At 40.2% G+C, this 15,309-nt stretch overlaps 2 protein-coding genes and 1 long non-coding RNA gene across 5 annotated transcripts in view; all 3 read right to left on the bottom strand.

The window, feature by feature from the left end:
- LOC143543244 (uncharacterized) overlaps positions 1 to 15,309 on the bottom strand; it is a 74,171-nt gene that overhangs the window by 31,201 nt on the left and 27,661 nt on the right. The gene's annotated exons all lie outside the window — the stretch shown is intronic.
- On the bottom strand, positions 12,009 to 12,712 carry LOC143543287 (uncharacterized). The gene is made up of 3 exons (XR_013137045.1): positions 12,574 to 12,712; positions 12,313 to 12,415; positions 12,009 to 12,156 (listed from the first exon to the last, which is right to left on the bottom strand). It is a non-coding gene; the product is annotated as an uncharacterized LOC143543287 (long non-coding RNA).
- On the bottom strand, positions 13,400 to 15,229 carry LOC143543285 (mediator of RNA polymerase II transcription subunit 15a-like). Of its 3 annotated transcripts, none has more exons than XR_013137043.1 (6): positions 15,096 to 15,229; positions 14,818 to 14,929; positions 14,516 to 14,650; positions 14,149 to 14,240; positions 13,645 to 13,962; positions 13,400 to 13,603 (listed from the first exon to the last, which is right to left on the bottom strand). XR_013137043.1 is itself a non-coding variant. In XM_077035644.1 (5 exons), exons 1-5 carry the CDS (start codon positions 15,209 to 15,211, stop codon positions 13,908 to 13,910), a joined length of 510 nt encoding a protein of 169 aa, XP_076891759.1. In that variant the 5' UTR covers positions 15,212 to 15,229; the 3' UTR covers positions 13,631 to 13,907. The 3 variants fall into 3 exon arrangements, 1 of the variants encoding a protein (XP_076891759.1); XR_013137044.1 differs by lacking the exon at positions 13,400 to 13,603 and having other exon boundaries at positions 13,625 to 13,674; positions 13,856 to 13,962; XM_077035644.1 differs by lacking the exon at positions 13,400 to 13,603 and having other exon boundaries at positions 13,631 to 13,962.

The following is a 15,309-nucleotide window of genomic DNA, read 5'->3' as shown; positions in this document are numbered from 1 at the left end:
GAGATAACATACTCCGAAACGCATTTAAGATTTTGTTAATATAGATTATATATCACTTGTAAAGACTAAGTGGCAAACGCGTTAACTAAAGTCCTTCATTCACATCGAACCGTTTAATATTGGATAATAGCGAGTCATTGTTGAGTAGTACTACTGGGTTTGACAAACCCCACCCAACGCTAAACTCGACTGGAGGTCGAGTGGGTGTAATCTTGGCTAAACACATACCATGGTCTGGATGACCTGGTGGCAAGGCAAATGATAAACAGTCAGCTTCGGTGTCGAACACTTGGTGATACTTGTTTTATAGGCTAGCTACCTATAGATATATAATTGACATAACACTATCTGGTAACGCAAAACGCTGTAACGCAAAAAGCTGTAACGCAAAACGCTTAACGCAAAACGCTGAACGCAAACGCTAAACGCTTTATTTTATATAAACTTGTGAACTCACCAACCTTGTGTTGACACTTTTAGTATGTTATTCTCAGGTAGCCGAGGCGGGCGCGCGGTTTAGGAACATGCATTGCTTGAAAACGCTTTTGTTATGCAAACTTATTTTTAACAGTTATCATTGGTTTTAAGTCGTCCTGCGTGACGCAACTTTTGGTTAAAGGTTTTTACGCTTTCGCATTTAATTACTCGTAAACGTTTTCATGGTTTTGAAACTTTGTTTTATGGTTTGATTATAACTAATGATTCCGATCCTGTTAGTTCACACCCTCTGACGGTAAAACTCCGTTAGTGGATTTTGAGGGTGTGACAGATTGGTATCAGAGCCATTGGTTATAGCGAACTAGAAGCTGCATGCATACTAGACTATAACCGCGACGACCCATTAGTAATAATGATGCGCACTGCATAGATTAGTGTAGTCTTTGTTATCTTATCTCTTTACCTCTTTCACTCATACGCGCGCGCATACACGGCTTACCTGTAGGAATGTCGACGCCACCCTCATCCTCATCTGATCCGATGACTCATGCTCACGGGAAGGAACCGCAGTTACCTACCGCATCGCCACCCCGTGTAGTCCCGGAACTCGAAGCTCCCGCACCGAAGAGGTACCGCTTATCCGGAGGCATATACGAAAACGACGTTAGCTGGGATTGGTACCCTAACATGATCAGACGTATGGTATATCGCGAACAAGTTCCCCCGTTACCTCACCCGAACCACCCTGCTTATCCCAACACCCTACCACCCATAACCGAACCTGTAGAGCGAGTTCTCGCAGCTGTTGTTTCATGTTTGGAGCGTGATGTGGGTTACATGCGCTATACGAGAGCCAACGTTTCCGGACTGTTAAAAGACGGAACCGAGACTAAGGAGGAAATTGCCCGCATGGCAGCGGCAATGAAGGAAATGCAAGAGGCTAGTGATCAACAGATGAAAATTATGAGAAAGATGCAAGCCGAGATGATAGACTTGCAAGAGCAACTCCAAGTAGCAAGGACCCGAACAGAGATAACTTTAGAGCGTTGCGATGTCTTACAAATGCAAATTGCTCAGAACGCAGCGGAACCTGAGGCAGAGCCTGAGGAGGATCCCGAGGAAGATCCCGAGGAGGAACCCGAAGAGGAACCGGAGGAAGAACCGGCTGAGGAAGAGGCACACTCAGAGGTGTCCCCAGACGATGTGCAAATGTGCAAATTCTTGGATTGGAACTGGCTAACGCTATGAACTGAGAGGAGTTCAAGAATATGATGCGAGAAGAGTACTGTCCGAGAGAAGAGATTTCAAAGTTAGAGTCAGAATTTTGGTCACTGAAGATGGTGGGCTCAGAAATTGAAGCCTACACTGCCCGTTCTCATGAGTTGGCTGTGATGTGTCCGCGGATGGTGGATCCGCCGAGTAAGAGGATTGAGATGTATATCGATGGGTTAGCACCGCAGATTCAGGGCATGGTGACGTCTTCCAGACCAGCCACGATTCAACAAGCGATCCGTTTAGCTCACAAACTGACGGATCAGGCTGTGACCCAAGGTGCATTACCACCTAGGGGTTCAACCGCTAAAGCCCGTGACAACCCGAGTAATGACAACAACAACAACAGCAACCCGAGCAGCGGAAAGAGAAAGTTTGACAACACTAGATCCTCATCCTCGAACCTCCCATAGCAACAACACTACCGTAAGCCCGAATTCACTCGGAGCTTTAACAATCAAAGTCACAACAACAATAACAACGGTAGCGGGCAGGGTTCGAGCGGATATGCTGCTGGGAAATATCCGAAGTGCAATAGGTGCAACTATCATCATGTTGGCCCATGTGACCGTGTCAAGTGTCAGAGATGCGGAAAGATGGGTCACCAGGCGAAGGAATGTAAAGGAGACCTTGCGGCAAAGGGTGCTCCTAAACCACCTATGACGACGAAGGGATGTTTCGAATGTGGGCAGGAAAGTCATTTCAGGAAAGATTGTCCCAAGCTGAAACAGAACGACAACAACGGAGGTAATGGAAGTGGCAGTAGTGGTGGAAGCAATGGCAAGGGAAGAGCTTTTGTAATTGGGTCGGGTCAAGCCCGCAATGATCCGTACGTGGTGACTGGTAAGTTCCCTGTGAACGATTGTTTTGCTTCTGTTTTGTTTGACACTGGAGCTGATAGGAGTTTTGTGTCGAAAGCCTTTAGCCAACTCTTAGACTTAACTCCAACTCCGTTAGATGCTAAGTTTCCTGTTGAATTAGCTGACGGTAAGACTATAGTAACGACTCATGTACTTGCGGGATGTAAGTTAAAACTGTCAGGTCATATTTTTGATATCGACCTTATTCCTTTTACGCTTAGTAGTTTCGATGTCGTGGTCGGCATGGACTGGTTATCCGAGAACCGAGCGGAGATTATATGTCATGACAAAATAGTTCACATTACTACCCCTTCCGGCGAGATCATTTCGATCCGGGGTGAGAGAAGCGGCATGACCACCAGCGTCATTACCCTCATGAAGGCGCAGAAGTATCTACGAAAGGGTCATCCGGCAATTTTGGCGCATATTGTTGAGAAACCCGCGGAGGAGAAGCGAATTGAAGATATACCAATTGTGCGAGATTTTCCGGAAGTCTTCCCGAAGGATTTGCCTGGACTCCCTCATATTCGTCAAGTCGAATTCCAAATCGAGTTGACACCCGGTGCAGCACCCATAGCACGAGCCTCGTATCGGCTCGCACCAGCGGAGCTTCAGGAACTGTCCACTCAGTTGCAAGATTTGTTGGATAAGGGTTTTATCCGACCTAGCTCATCGCCATGGGGAGCCCCTGTCTTGTTTGTCCGAAAGAAGGACGGGACTTTCCGCATGTGCATCGACTACCGTGATTTGAACAAGGTGACGGTCAAGAACCGTTATCCTTAACCCCGAATTGATGATTTGTTTGACCAGCTTCAAGGATCGAGTTACTACTCGAAGATCGATCTGCGATCTGGTTATCACCAACTAAGAGTACGCGAAGAAGATATCTCAAAGACGGCTTTCAGAACACGGTATGGTCACTACGAGTTTTCGGTTATGCCTTTTGGCCTAACCAACGCACCAGCCGTATTTATGGATCTCATGAATCGAGTATGCAAGGCGTACCTCGACAAGTTTGTGATTGTTTTCATTGATGATATTCTTGTCTACTCCAAGAACGAAGCTGACCATGAAGAACACTTAAGGGTAATTCTGGAATTATTGAAGAGGGAACAACTGTATGCTAAACTCTCGAAATGTGAGTTTTGGCTTCGCGAGGTTCACTTTTTAGGGCATGTGATCAACGAGAATGGTATCCATGTCGATCCCGGTAAGGTAGAGGCCATCAAAAACTGGGAAGCACCTAAGACTCCGACTGAGGTGCGGCAATTCCTAGGACTGGCCGGCTACTACCGACGTTTCATCGAGGGATTTTCAAAGATTGCTCAACCCCTCACCGCTTTGACTCACAAAGGCACTAAGTACAATTGGGGTGACGCGCAAGAATCCGCTTTTCAACTGTTGAAAACCAAACTCTGTAGCGCCCCTATTCTAGCCCTCCCCGAGGGAACGGAAAATTTTGAGGTACACTGTGACGCATCGATACAAGGTCTCGGTTGTGTGCTGATGCAACTCGAGAAGGTTATAGCCTATGCCTCTCGACAACTACGGATTCACGAGAAGAACTACACGACCCATGATTTGGAACTCGGAGCTGTGGTGTTTGCCCTTAAGATATGGAGGCATTACTTGTACGGTACCAAGTTCACCATTTACACCGACCACAAGAGTCTCCAACATATCTACGATCAGAAGGAGCTGAACATGCGACAGCGTCGTTGGGTCGAGCTGCTCAAGAATTATGATTGTGCCATCAAGTACCACCCTGGCAAGGCCAATGTAGTGGCCGACGCCCTCAGCAGGAAAGAAACAGATAAACCGAGACGAGTGCGAGCATTGCAACTCACGATTCATGCAAACTTACCCAACCAGATTCGCGAGGCGCAACTTGAAGCTTTGAAAGATGACAATCTTCCATCGGAACTCATGCGGGGCATGAACAAGCAACTTGAAACCAGATCGGACGGGGTCCGATATTTTGAGAACCGGATTTGGGTTCCACGATACGGAGAGTTGAGAACTCTAGTGATGGACGAAGCTCACAAGTCCCGATATTCTATCCACCCTGGTTCAGATAAAATGTATCATGATTTAAAGGCACTTTACTGGTGGCCGAACATGAAAGCCGACATTGCCACCTACGTGAGCAAATGCTTGACTTGTGCCAGAGTCAAAATAGAATACCAGAAACCATCTGGTCTACTGCAACAACCGGAACTCCCAATGTGGAAATGGGAACACATCTCACTGGATTTTATCACGGGTTTACCTAATACACCGACGGGATGCGATACCATCTGGGTGATCGTTGACCGGTTGACTAAGTCTGCACACTTCTTAGCGATTAAGGAATCGGACAAAATGGAAAGACTGACTCGCGTTTACATGAAGGAAGTAGTGTCTAGACACGGAGTGCCTGTCTCAATCATTTCTGATCGAGATTCTCGTTTCACTTCGCACTTTTGGAAGTCGCTGCAAAGCGCACTAGGCACCCGTCTTGATATGAGCACAGCATACCATCCTCAGACGGACGGGCAAAGTGAACGAACTATTCAGACTCTGGAGGATATGTTGCGTGCATGCGTGTTGGATTTCGGAAAAAGTTGGGAACCTCACTTACCTTTGGTAGAGTTTTCGTATAATAACAGCTACCACCCAAGTATTAAAGCAGCGCCGTTTGAAGCGCTGTACGGACGGAAGTGTCGATCACCACTCTGCTGGGCAGAGGTGGGTGACAGCCAAATCACTGGTCCAGAACTGGTACTCGAAACTTTGGAAAAGATTGTTCAAATCCGAAATCGCATGGCAGCAACACGAGATCGCCAAAAGAGTTACGCCGACAAGCGCCGAAAACCTCTCGAATTTCAAGTGAACGATCGAGTGTTACTCAAAGTCTCACATTGGAAAGATGTGGTTCGCTTTGGTAAGCGAAACAAACTTAACCCACGATATGTTGGTCCCTACCGAATAACTGAGCGCATTGGTCCGGTGGCGTACCGACTGGACCTACCAACGGAACTCAGTGACGTACACAATGTATTCCACGTGTCCAATTTGAAGAAATGCCTGTCCGATGAAACCCAAGTAGTTCCTTTGGAGGAATTGCAAGTTGATGAACAGCTACGCTTCATTGAAGAACCAGTCGAAGTTTTGGATTGGGAAACCAAAACACTCAAGCACAGCAAAATTCCAATCGTTAAAGTTCGTTGGAACTCGAGACATGGACCGGAGTTCACGTGGGAACGCGAGGATCAAATGATGAAGAAGTATCATCACCTTTTTGAAGGGCTGACCAAACACAGAAAACCGCGAAACCCGACAAACCGTCAGAAATCACCGGAGGTATGAATTAAATTTCTGGACGAAATTTCTTTCTACTAGGGGATGATATGACAAACTGAAAATTTTTCTTACTTTTTCAGACACTCATCACGACTTGACTCAAATTTTCGGGACGAAAATTCTTTAACATGGGAATGATGTGACAATCGTCAATTTCAGGTTAACTCCGTTAACTCAACTCCGTCAATTCAAACTTAAGATCACTGAATCTATAACGCACACTTCATTACATTTAAACTAGGGTTTAAATGACGCTTAACACTCACTACATGTGTAGTCTTTCGGGATTTGCACCGAAACACAAACGAGTTGACGCAAACGATTGATGAATAAACGAAAAACGTCAAAACAGTAATTATGTGATAACTATGTGTTAGACTTATGTGTTATGTGATAACATGGTTATAAACGTAAACTCAAGATGTAAACAAGTTAGTTTAAGCTAGGAAAAGTAATACTTAGAAGTGGAGGGGCCAAAGTGTAACATAGTATTCTATAAATAATAACAATAAACAAACCCTAACTTATTTTCTTTTCTCCCTAATCCCGATCGGAAACCCCAAACCCCTCCCTTGGCTGCCGTCGACTTACACACACATATACACCAAGAATTCAAGTGTTTTGATTGAAGAATAAGGTGCTAGGAAGGTATAATCGATTATCCTATGCATCCTTTATACTTGATTTTGATGTTTGTTGGGTTAACTACAAACCCTAGCTGCCGATTTTCTTATGGTGTTGTGTTAATATGATTGTTGTTGATTTGTTAATGATATGATAACTAGAATTGATATTGTTACATACTAATTACTTGTGTCTTTGATTTGAGTTCAAACAAAAACCCTAATCATGTATGTAAAGGTGTAATTGATGTGCATAGATGGTGTTTATGGAGTCTAGAGTGTTATATGAATGCATGATAGTTCATAGATAGTTAATATGTTGAGTTTGGATGCAAACAGTTTCTGGACAGAATGTGTATTTGATGTTTAAGTGACTGTAACGAGGTGTAAATGTGAAAATTGGTTGAGATTATTGATACTACAGTAAACTAGGTTGAGTCTAGTTTCTAAAGAATATAAATTTGCAATTTTTGGACGTGTAAATTTAACTTTTATGATTTTACAAAAACGTTGTGCAAAGCTGAGTTGTTAGACCTGCTGTTAGGTTGTTTTGTAAATATTACATCTCATGAACTACGAGACCAATTGGGTTGGTTCCACTTCTGGAAGTTGACTTATTGAGTTAGGAACCTAACCCAAGTGGTCTTGCATTTATTGGATTTTTCGTTTAACGGGAATTGCAAATAACATTCTGTTGCGCATGAGTTTGACTGTTATGAGTTTGCTGTAATGATTTGATGATTGTGAGAAAACTATGTGGACTAAAAATATAATAAAATATGTTCTGGAAACCTAAGACATATATGCTTCTGTGATGATTTTTGGTAAATTAATTGAGATGCTATGATCGGTGGAATAGTACAATCTTTCAAGTAGAATTTCTGTCTCGGTGAAACTAGCTGCTGAGTTTTGTGAAAATGCATGAAACATGATACTTGCTATATAATTGTTATGTTTTGACCAAATTTCCCTTATGGGGAATAATGGCTAGTTAATTGTCATGATTTGACCAAAATGCTCTTACGGGGAGTAATTTCTAGTGATGTACTTTATGAATACGTGACACGTAAACAATTGTTCACACATGTATTGTATCACGAATGTACTTGTTAAAGTCACACACGATTCACAAACGAAACACGAAACATGTTATGTGCATAGGTATTATGTGCCGGGTCTAGAGACTCGATAATATTCCGACACTTAGAAAAATCTCTTTGTTGTTTTAGAACGCTAGAGAGAGTTTTTCTGTGACGCGCATCTTGGTGATTTAATTTGGGAACTACTTCGCAAACAGTGAGTTTCACTTTCCCCTTTTTAAACTTTTTAAACGCTGTTCACTTGGGGGAGATAACATACTCCGAAACGCATTTAAGATTTTGTTAATATAGATTATATATCACTTGTAAAGACTAAGTGGCAAACGCGTTAACTAAAGTCCTTCATTCACATCGAACCGTTTAATATTGGATAATAGCGAGTCATTGTTGAGTAGTACTACTGGGTTTGACAAACCCCACCCAACGCTAAACTCGACTGGAGGTCGAGTGGGTGTAATCTTGGCTAAACACATACTATGGTCTGGATGACCTGGTGGCAAGGCAAATGATAAACAGTCAGCTTCGGTGTCGAACACTTGGTGATACTTGTTTTATAGGCTAGCTACCTATAGATATATAATTGACATAACACTATCTGGTAACGCAAAACGATGTAACGCAAAACGCTGTAACGCAAAACGCTTAACGCAAAACGCTGAACGCAAACGCTAAACGCTTTATTTTATATAAACTTGTGAACTCACCAACCTTGTGTTGACACTTTTAGTATGTTATTCTCAGGTAGTCGAGGCGGGCGCGCAGTTTAGGAACATGCATTGCTTGAAAACGCTTTTGTTATGCAAACTTATTTTTAACAGTTATCATTGGTTTTAAGTCGTCCTGCGTGACGCAACTTTTGGTTAAAGGTTTTTACGCTTCCGCATTTAATTACTCGTAAACGTTTTCATGGTTTTGAAACTTTGTTTTATGGTTTGATTATAACTAACGATTCCGATCCTGACGGTAAAACTCCGTTAGTGGATTTTGAGGGTGTGACAATGATCGTACAACCTTTCATCACACTTTAAAGGAAGATGATAAATTTGCAAAATTGAATTAATGTGTGACTTTGCTCTTGTAATGGTGGAAACCAGAAAGCACACCACTTTTCCTTTGATTTGTCGAATATGGCTAGCGTTGGTTTTTCCAATTAGAACCACAACCATTGAAATATGTTTTTCTAAAATGAAGCTTACCAATACGGGGTTTGCATAAGCAAATAGGTGATGAGTATTTGAACATTGCTTTTGTGCAGTCAAAAGAGAAACGTTCAATAAAGTAAAAGAACATGTAATGACTCGACTTCAAGCTTTCAAAAACCGAATATGAGAAATTTGCATACCAAGTATTGTGTTTCTATTTTTTCGTTTACATTGTATGAAATACGACAAAAAAATTTTTTTACCCATATAAGTAAATATTTTTAAAAGTACACTAATATGGTAAATATGTTTTGTATCTACACCCAAATGGTAAAAAACTCGAATTGATTATATTACTTTTTGTATTTTTCATTTTTTGTTTACTTTATATTTTAACCTAACCTTGGTTTTTATTAATCTTTTAGTCGATGCACGTCCCAACTAATGAATTGACTGATAACGATCATACCTTTTATCATATTTGTTGCCAACGGTTCGTGCCTAACAGAATTCTGATGTCGTTAGTTGCAGGTCGTCTGAAAAACGTTTTTGGCCGGAAAACTCACATTGTTTTTTGGAAAACCCAACGTTTTCGTCTCAAACATCTTTGTAACCTTAGATCGGACCTTTAGGAACCTTTTTCTCGTAAAAGCCCAAAATTATTGAGGTCAACGGAACCCTATAACCATCATTGGAATCAATTGGTGGTGCTCAAGTGTTGGTGGTTGGTTGGTGGTAAGTCAGTTGGTGGTGATGGTACTCAGGTTAAGTTTCCTGGTAAAAAATGTGACTTTTCCCAGTCAAAAAAACGTTTTTCCGACGACCTACAAGTAACGGCGTTAGGGTTTTGTTGGTCGCGGACTGTTGGGAACAAATACGTTAAAAGATAGGACTATCAGCATCCAGCTCGTTAGTTGGGACCGACAACGACAAAACGATGCTAGTTGAGATTGATAAAAACCAATACACATTTTTTAAAATTAGTTTTTTTATTCTAAGATTATAAAATTATCTATCTAAAAAAGTTGTCATGGTAGGAGACTTGGTTTTCCTACGGGAGATCCAAATTTGATTCTCATTTGTGTCACTTTGGGTGAACATTGACAATAAATGATTTTAGCTGCCTTGTGTAAAGGTTGCCAGTCTGAACCCCAATTCCATCTGGGTGTTCATCCCACCGTGTGTTACGCCAGAGAGTCTAATCTTGTGGCAGCCGGCGGTATGGTTTTCTGAGGAACGCTCAAGCCAAACGCTGGAAGCAAGGGTGAGCCCGGTTAAGACAACATATTATGACCAAAGTGGAACAACTAAGCTCTCCAAATTTAAGAAGTGTGATGACCTATAATACACAGGAAAGTCGTCGTTCAAAAAAAAAGTTGTCATCAATGGACTTAGAGGTGCACAAATCGGGTTTTCAAATACCAGGGTTTGGGTATGACCAGGTATTGAAAAATCAGGTATTGGCAATACCTGGGTCGGGTTCGGATCTGGATATTCTCTCTAAAAACCATACCCTATGCATCTGGTTTGGGTCGGGTATTGAACAGGGTATTCTAAAACCGTGTATTTGAATACCCTATTTCGGGTATTGAAAAAACGCTAATTTTTGGGTTTTTAGGGGGCTTTTTTCGGTATAGATTGGATTTTTTTAAGGGGTTACAATTTTTAAGGGTATTTTCGGGTATTTTCCAGGTATTTTTCGGTTAATTTCGGGTATTTGAAAAACCCGGTTTCGGGTATTGGAAAAACCTGGTTCCAGGTATGGAACCGGTTCCGGTTTTCGGATATTACCGGGTATAAATCGGGTACGGTTCCGAGTTGGGTTTTGGTACTAAAATGCATATCCTATCCATACCCTACGGGTAGGGTCGGGTACGGGTTTCGGTATTAAAACCCCGGGTATAAAAAAACTGATTTCGTATATTTTTTTTTAGGTCCAGTTTTGAGTTCGGGTTTTTTGTGCACCTCTAAATGAACTTGTGGGCATATTGTAGTGGCAAGGGATCTCACTACCTCCCCTTTATCATAAATAGTTTAAATTTTCCAAAATGTCAGCATAACTATATTTTTGGTTTATAAAGGTAGCTAGGATCATGTTGGCTTGCTTAAAAAAATTATATAAAAATATTCATATTTCATTTTTCTATACATACTATAATATTAACTCTTACTTATCTCTTTTGATTTCGTATTTAGTAACAAAAATAACTTTTATCCAATTTTATTTGTTTTGTTTATTTGTATATTTAAAATAAATAATTTATTTGTCTTGAAATAGCTACTTAATTTTGTTATTTCTATATTAATATAATAAAGTATAATCATAAATTATAATTATTAAGTAAAAAGTGGTTTCGGTTAAGTTGCTAAAGAGTGAAGACCATAGGCATTGTCTTCACTTTATTATGAAACCAACTCGGTTTTTCAATACAACTTAGATTAGAATATTCATGAAACAAATCAAACAGCATTGTGAATTTAAATTTAAAATAAAAAAAGAAAAAGCTAACATGCCCCTTCATACCGTTGGCTAGAGGTGTAAAAAAAATCGGTTTGGGACCGGTTTTAGGCAAACCGAACCGAACCGGTTTGGGTTTAAAACCAGTTTCATTCAAACCGGTTCCCAACCCGACCCAAACCGCTAGTTTCAGGACCGGTTCCCCTTAAGATCTACAAAACCGGTTTGAGAAAAACCGGTTTAAAACCGGCTTAAACCGATTAAAACCGGTTTATAAACCGAACCGAACCGACGTGACCAGGTCGGCCTATCTTGTGTCTAAACCGGTTTATAAACCAAACCGGTTTGAGTCAAACCGGTTTTGACCAGCCATTAACCAAACCGGTTCGGTTTGGGTTTAAAACCGGTTTTATACACCTCTACCCTTGGCGCCCTACACGTTATGGTGTTTAACGTGTTTAACGCCCCAACAAAGTGATGTGGCATGGGGTTGGATCCCCGTACACTTGGTCTAATGACTAAAGTTTATAAACATAAAACGACTTCTCATACAAAATGAATTTAAATAAGTTTTTTATTTTATTATTTATTTTTTTTTTTTTTTCAAAATATGCAAATGTATGGATGGAAGGCGAAAACTATACTTGGTAACTTAACTTCAAAAGAAAATAACAAGATTAGGCAGCACTCCAACATATCATACAATCTGAAAATTCAGATTCTGGGGCCCACACACTGTATTTTTTTTTGTCAAGAACCACTTGAGACCTGCCATAAGGAGTTCATACTGCTACTTTGACCCAGGACAAGACTCAAGACTATACAAAGCACTGTAAGGAATTCATCATGTCATATTATGGGAATTAGTGATCTATTCTCTATAGTCAGCATCTTCAAGGATATCTTCCGTAAGTAATCAGACTGCAAACCAAATAAATTACATGACTTTAGGTCCCACAATGCATTACCGTATACGAAAAACATGACATAACTTGCCACATATTCAATGCACAACAGGAAAAAGGGAGAAGCAAATACTAGAAAACTATTAACATAATATTAAAGAACATAACGAACCTGGCTTGTGGCAACAGCATAGAACCCCTCTTCAATCCTCTCGGCTATTTTGTTAAGTTCCTGTTCTCCAAAGGACGGAAGATGCCTCCTTAAGGTATCCATTCTACACAAGGTCAACAAATGTCGGTCAAAAGAATGCAAATAGTTAGCAGAATTTCAGGTGGAATATATCATTCGACAAAATAAAAGTGTAGAGAACCAGCATACCATTTTTTAGAGCACAATAGATAAGATATTAAAAGGACTAATATAAGTGCATACATCTTTTTTCATATCTTTTCCCGTGAATCTGCTGACAGTTGATCCCTCCAATCACCAGATTCCATGGTGGGGTCTACAACAGTACCACTTGCACCCTCAGTAGGCGTCAACCTCTGCTGATTTTGCTGGACTCGTTCCTCTGTTGCAGCATCGACTGTTGTAGCTTCTGCTGTTGCAGTATCTGCTGTTGTAGTATCTGCTGTTGCAACATTACCTGTTGCTGCGTGTCAGAGTAGTTATATTGTTGTTCAATAAGCTGGCCTCTTTGAACATGAGACACATTTTGAATGTTTGAATTGTGACCAGCAACACTTACCATGGTGGTTGTTGTAAGCTGCTGCCAGGTGACATTGCAGAAGATAAACTAGATGAGCCTCGCATTCCAGTTGAACCGATGTTATTATGCATCATATGTGACCTCATTTGCTGTTGCTGCTGAATGTGTGCTTGTTTTGCCATTTGTTGCAAATGCTGTTGAAAAAGATAATGTGAATTTTGAGTTTGTGGTTGTTGCTGTGGCAGCTGTTGGGGAATAAGTTGTTGGCATCCTGGAATTTGCCTTTGGTTTGCAAAATTATTGTACCCCATTATATTTCCTACAGTATTTTGTTGGGCACTAGACATCTTCCTTGAATGTTCTGCAAGTTTGAATTGTGACCAGCAACATTTGCCATGGGATGTTGTATGCCGCTGCCAGGTGGCAATCCAGATAATAAACTAGAAGAGCCTTGCATTCCAATTGAACCAATATTAGTGTTCATGCTCTGTGACATTATTTGTTGAAAATTATTAGATGTCACAGGAATAGAAAATCGTTGCCCTTGGTTGTTCACCTGAGAACCTATTCATGGTAGAAACGTCAAATAATGTACTAAAAGCATTGGAGTAAACTTATTCCTACAAATTTTATATTTGTAAAATTAATGAGAATGATAGTGTATTATGAAATACCTGGATCTAAGGGGTTATCACTGTCAGCAGTAGAGTTTGACAGCATGGGATATTTTAATCTATTCTCCATTTTCAGCACCTTCAAGGATATTATTTTAATCTATTCTCCATTTTCAGCACCTTCAAGGATATCTTCCGTAGATATTCAGCCTGCAAACCAAATAAATTACATGATTTTAGGTCCTACAATACATTACAGTACCAACAAACATGATATCAATTTGTTGTTCCTATTTTGAAGTACTTAGATCATCTGTACATGAGGGTTTGTAAAATCTTCATTCAACAAAAGAACAAAAGCAAAAACTACAAAACTATGTTCTCTTCAAACCTGGCTTGTGGCAGCAATATAAGTCTTCTCTTCAAACTTCACAGCTATTTCCTTAAGTTCTTGTAGTTCCTCGGGTCTGAGGGATTGGATGATGCCAACTTTTGATCCTACACAAGTTCATCGTGTGCCAGTGAAAACAATGCAAATAATAAGCATAAATACAGAAAGGAAAACATCACTTTCAAAATTAAAAGTTTGGAGAACCAGTCACACCAAGCAATTGACAATCAGCATAACAAAATTTTTAGAGCAAAGAAAGATAGGAAATTGGAAAGAATAATATAGGTACATACATCTTGTTCACGACCCGTTGTCGTAATTCTGCTTTCAACCCAGCCCTCCAATCACTAGATTCTAGTTCATACAGCTTCTTCATAGCTTTTATCTGTAATCAGAAAAAAAAATGAAATCAATGTCAAAGAGGCTAGACTCTAGCCGCTAGAGCATGTAATTGAAAAGAATTTAATATTCCGTCTCACTGATTATTATAAACATAAATAAAAACAAATGATTCCCCTTTTGTTTACTAATAAACTTAACTCATTACCCTGCTGTTCAAACAAACAATATTAGTGGTGATGTTTTTATTCAACTCGAAAGCATTTTGTGATGCCACATTCTTCCACTGCTACATAAGAAATATAGGATCATATGCAACACCTTTTGGTAAACTTCCTCTTGCCAATCTCCGCCATTTGGATTGTCCGTTTGAGGAATTGAGGGGCCTGACATGGGATTTTGTAATCTAGTCTCAATAGTCAGCATATTAAAGCACATCTTTCGTGAATATTCAGACTGCAAACCAAATAAATTACATCAGTTTAGGTCCAGAAATACCTTTCAATCTACAACAAACATGATATCACTTCCTAAAGAGTTGCAAACTCTTCATTCCACATTAGCAAAAAGGTAATAACCAAAAGCTACATAACTATTTATATAATATGAAGAACACAACAAACCTGGTTTGTCGCAGCTGTGTAAATCTCCTCTTCAACCCTCTCAGCTATGTTCTTTAGTACCAGTTGTCTCGCATATCCAGAGAATGGAAGATGCTTTTTAAAGATATCCAAACTACAAAACCTCAACACATGTCACGCAAACTCAAGCAAATATTAAGTACAAATTTCAGGTGGAGACATCAATTTAAAAATAAAAGTGTAGTGAACCAGTCAGTCATAACCAAATTTTACACATCACAAAAGATAAGGAAACTAAAATGAATAATATAAATACACACATCTTGTTCATGATCCTCTGTCGTTGCATTTGGGACCTCCAATCGCCAGAATCCATGGTGAGCTCACCAACAGCGCCGTCTGCACCCTGAGTAGGTCTCTCATTACTTGTATCCATCTTCTATTTGATGCTTTTTTTTTTGTGCAATCCTGTTGTGACAGACTAAAATAAAATTACTATAAGACAAAAACTAATAAAAACAGATGCTACTTTTA

The sequence above is a fragment of the Bidens hawaiensis genome, unplaced genomic scaffold (genome assembly GCF_021521415.1).
Source record: "Bidens hawaiensis isolate Kalapana, Puna unplaced genomic scaffold, B.hawaiensis_p1.1 tig00013115_1, whole genome shotgun sequence".
NCBI classification, from domain to species: domain Eukaryota; kingdom Viridiplantae; phylum Streptophyta; class Magnoliopsida; order Asterales; family Asteraceae; genus Bidens; species Bidens hawaiensis.
This window is presented reverse-complemented; position numbering and strand designations above follow the sequence as displayed.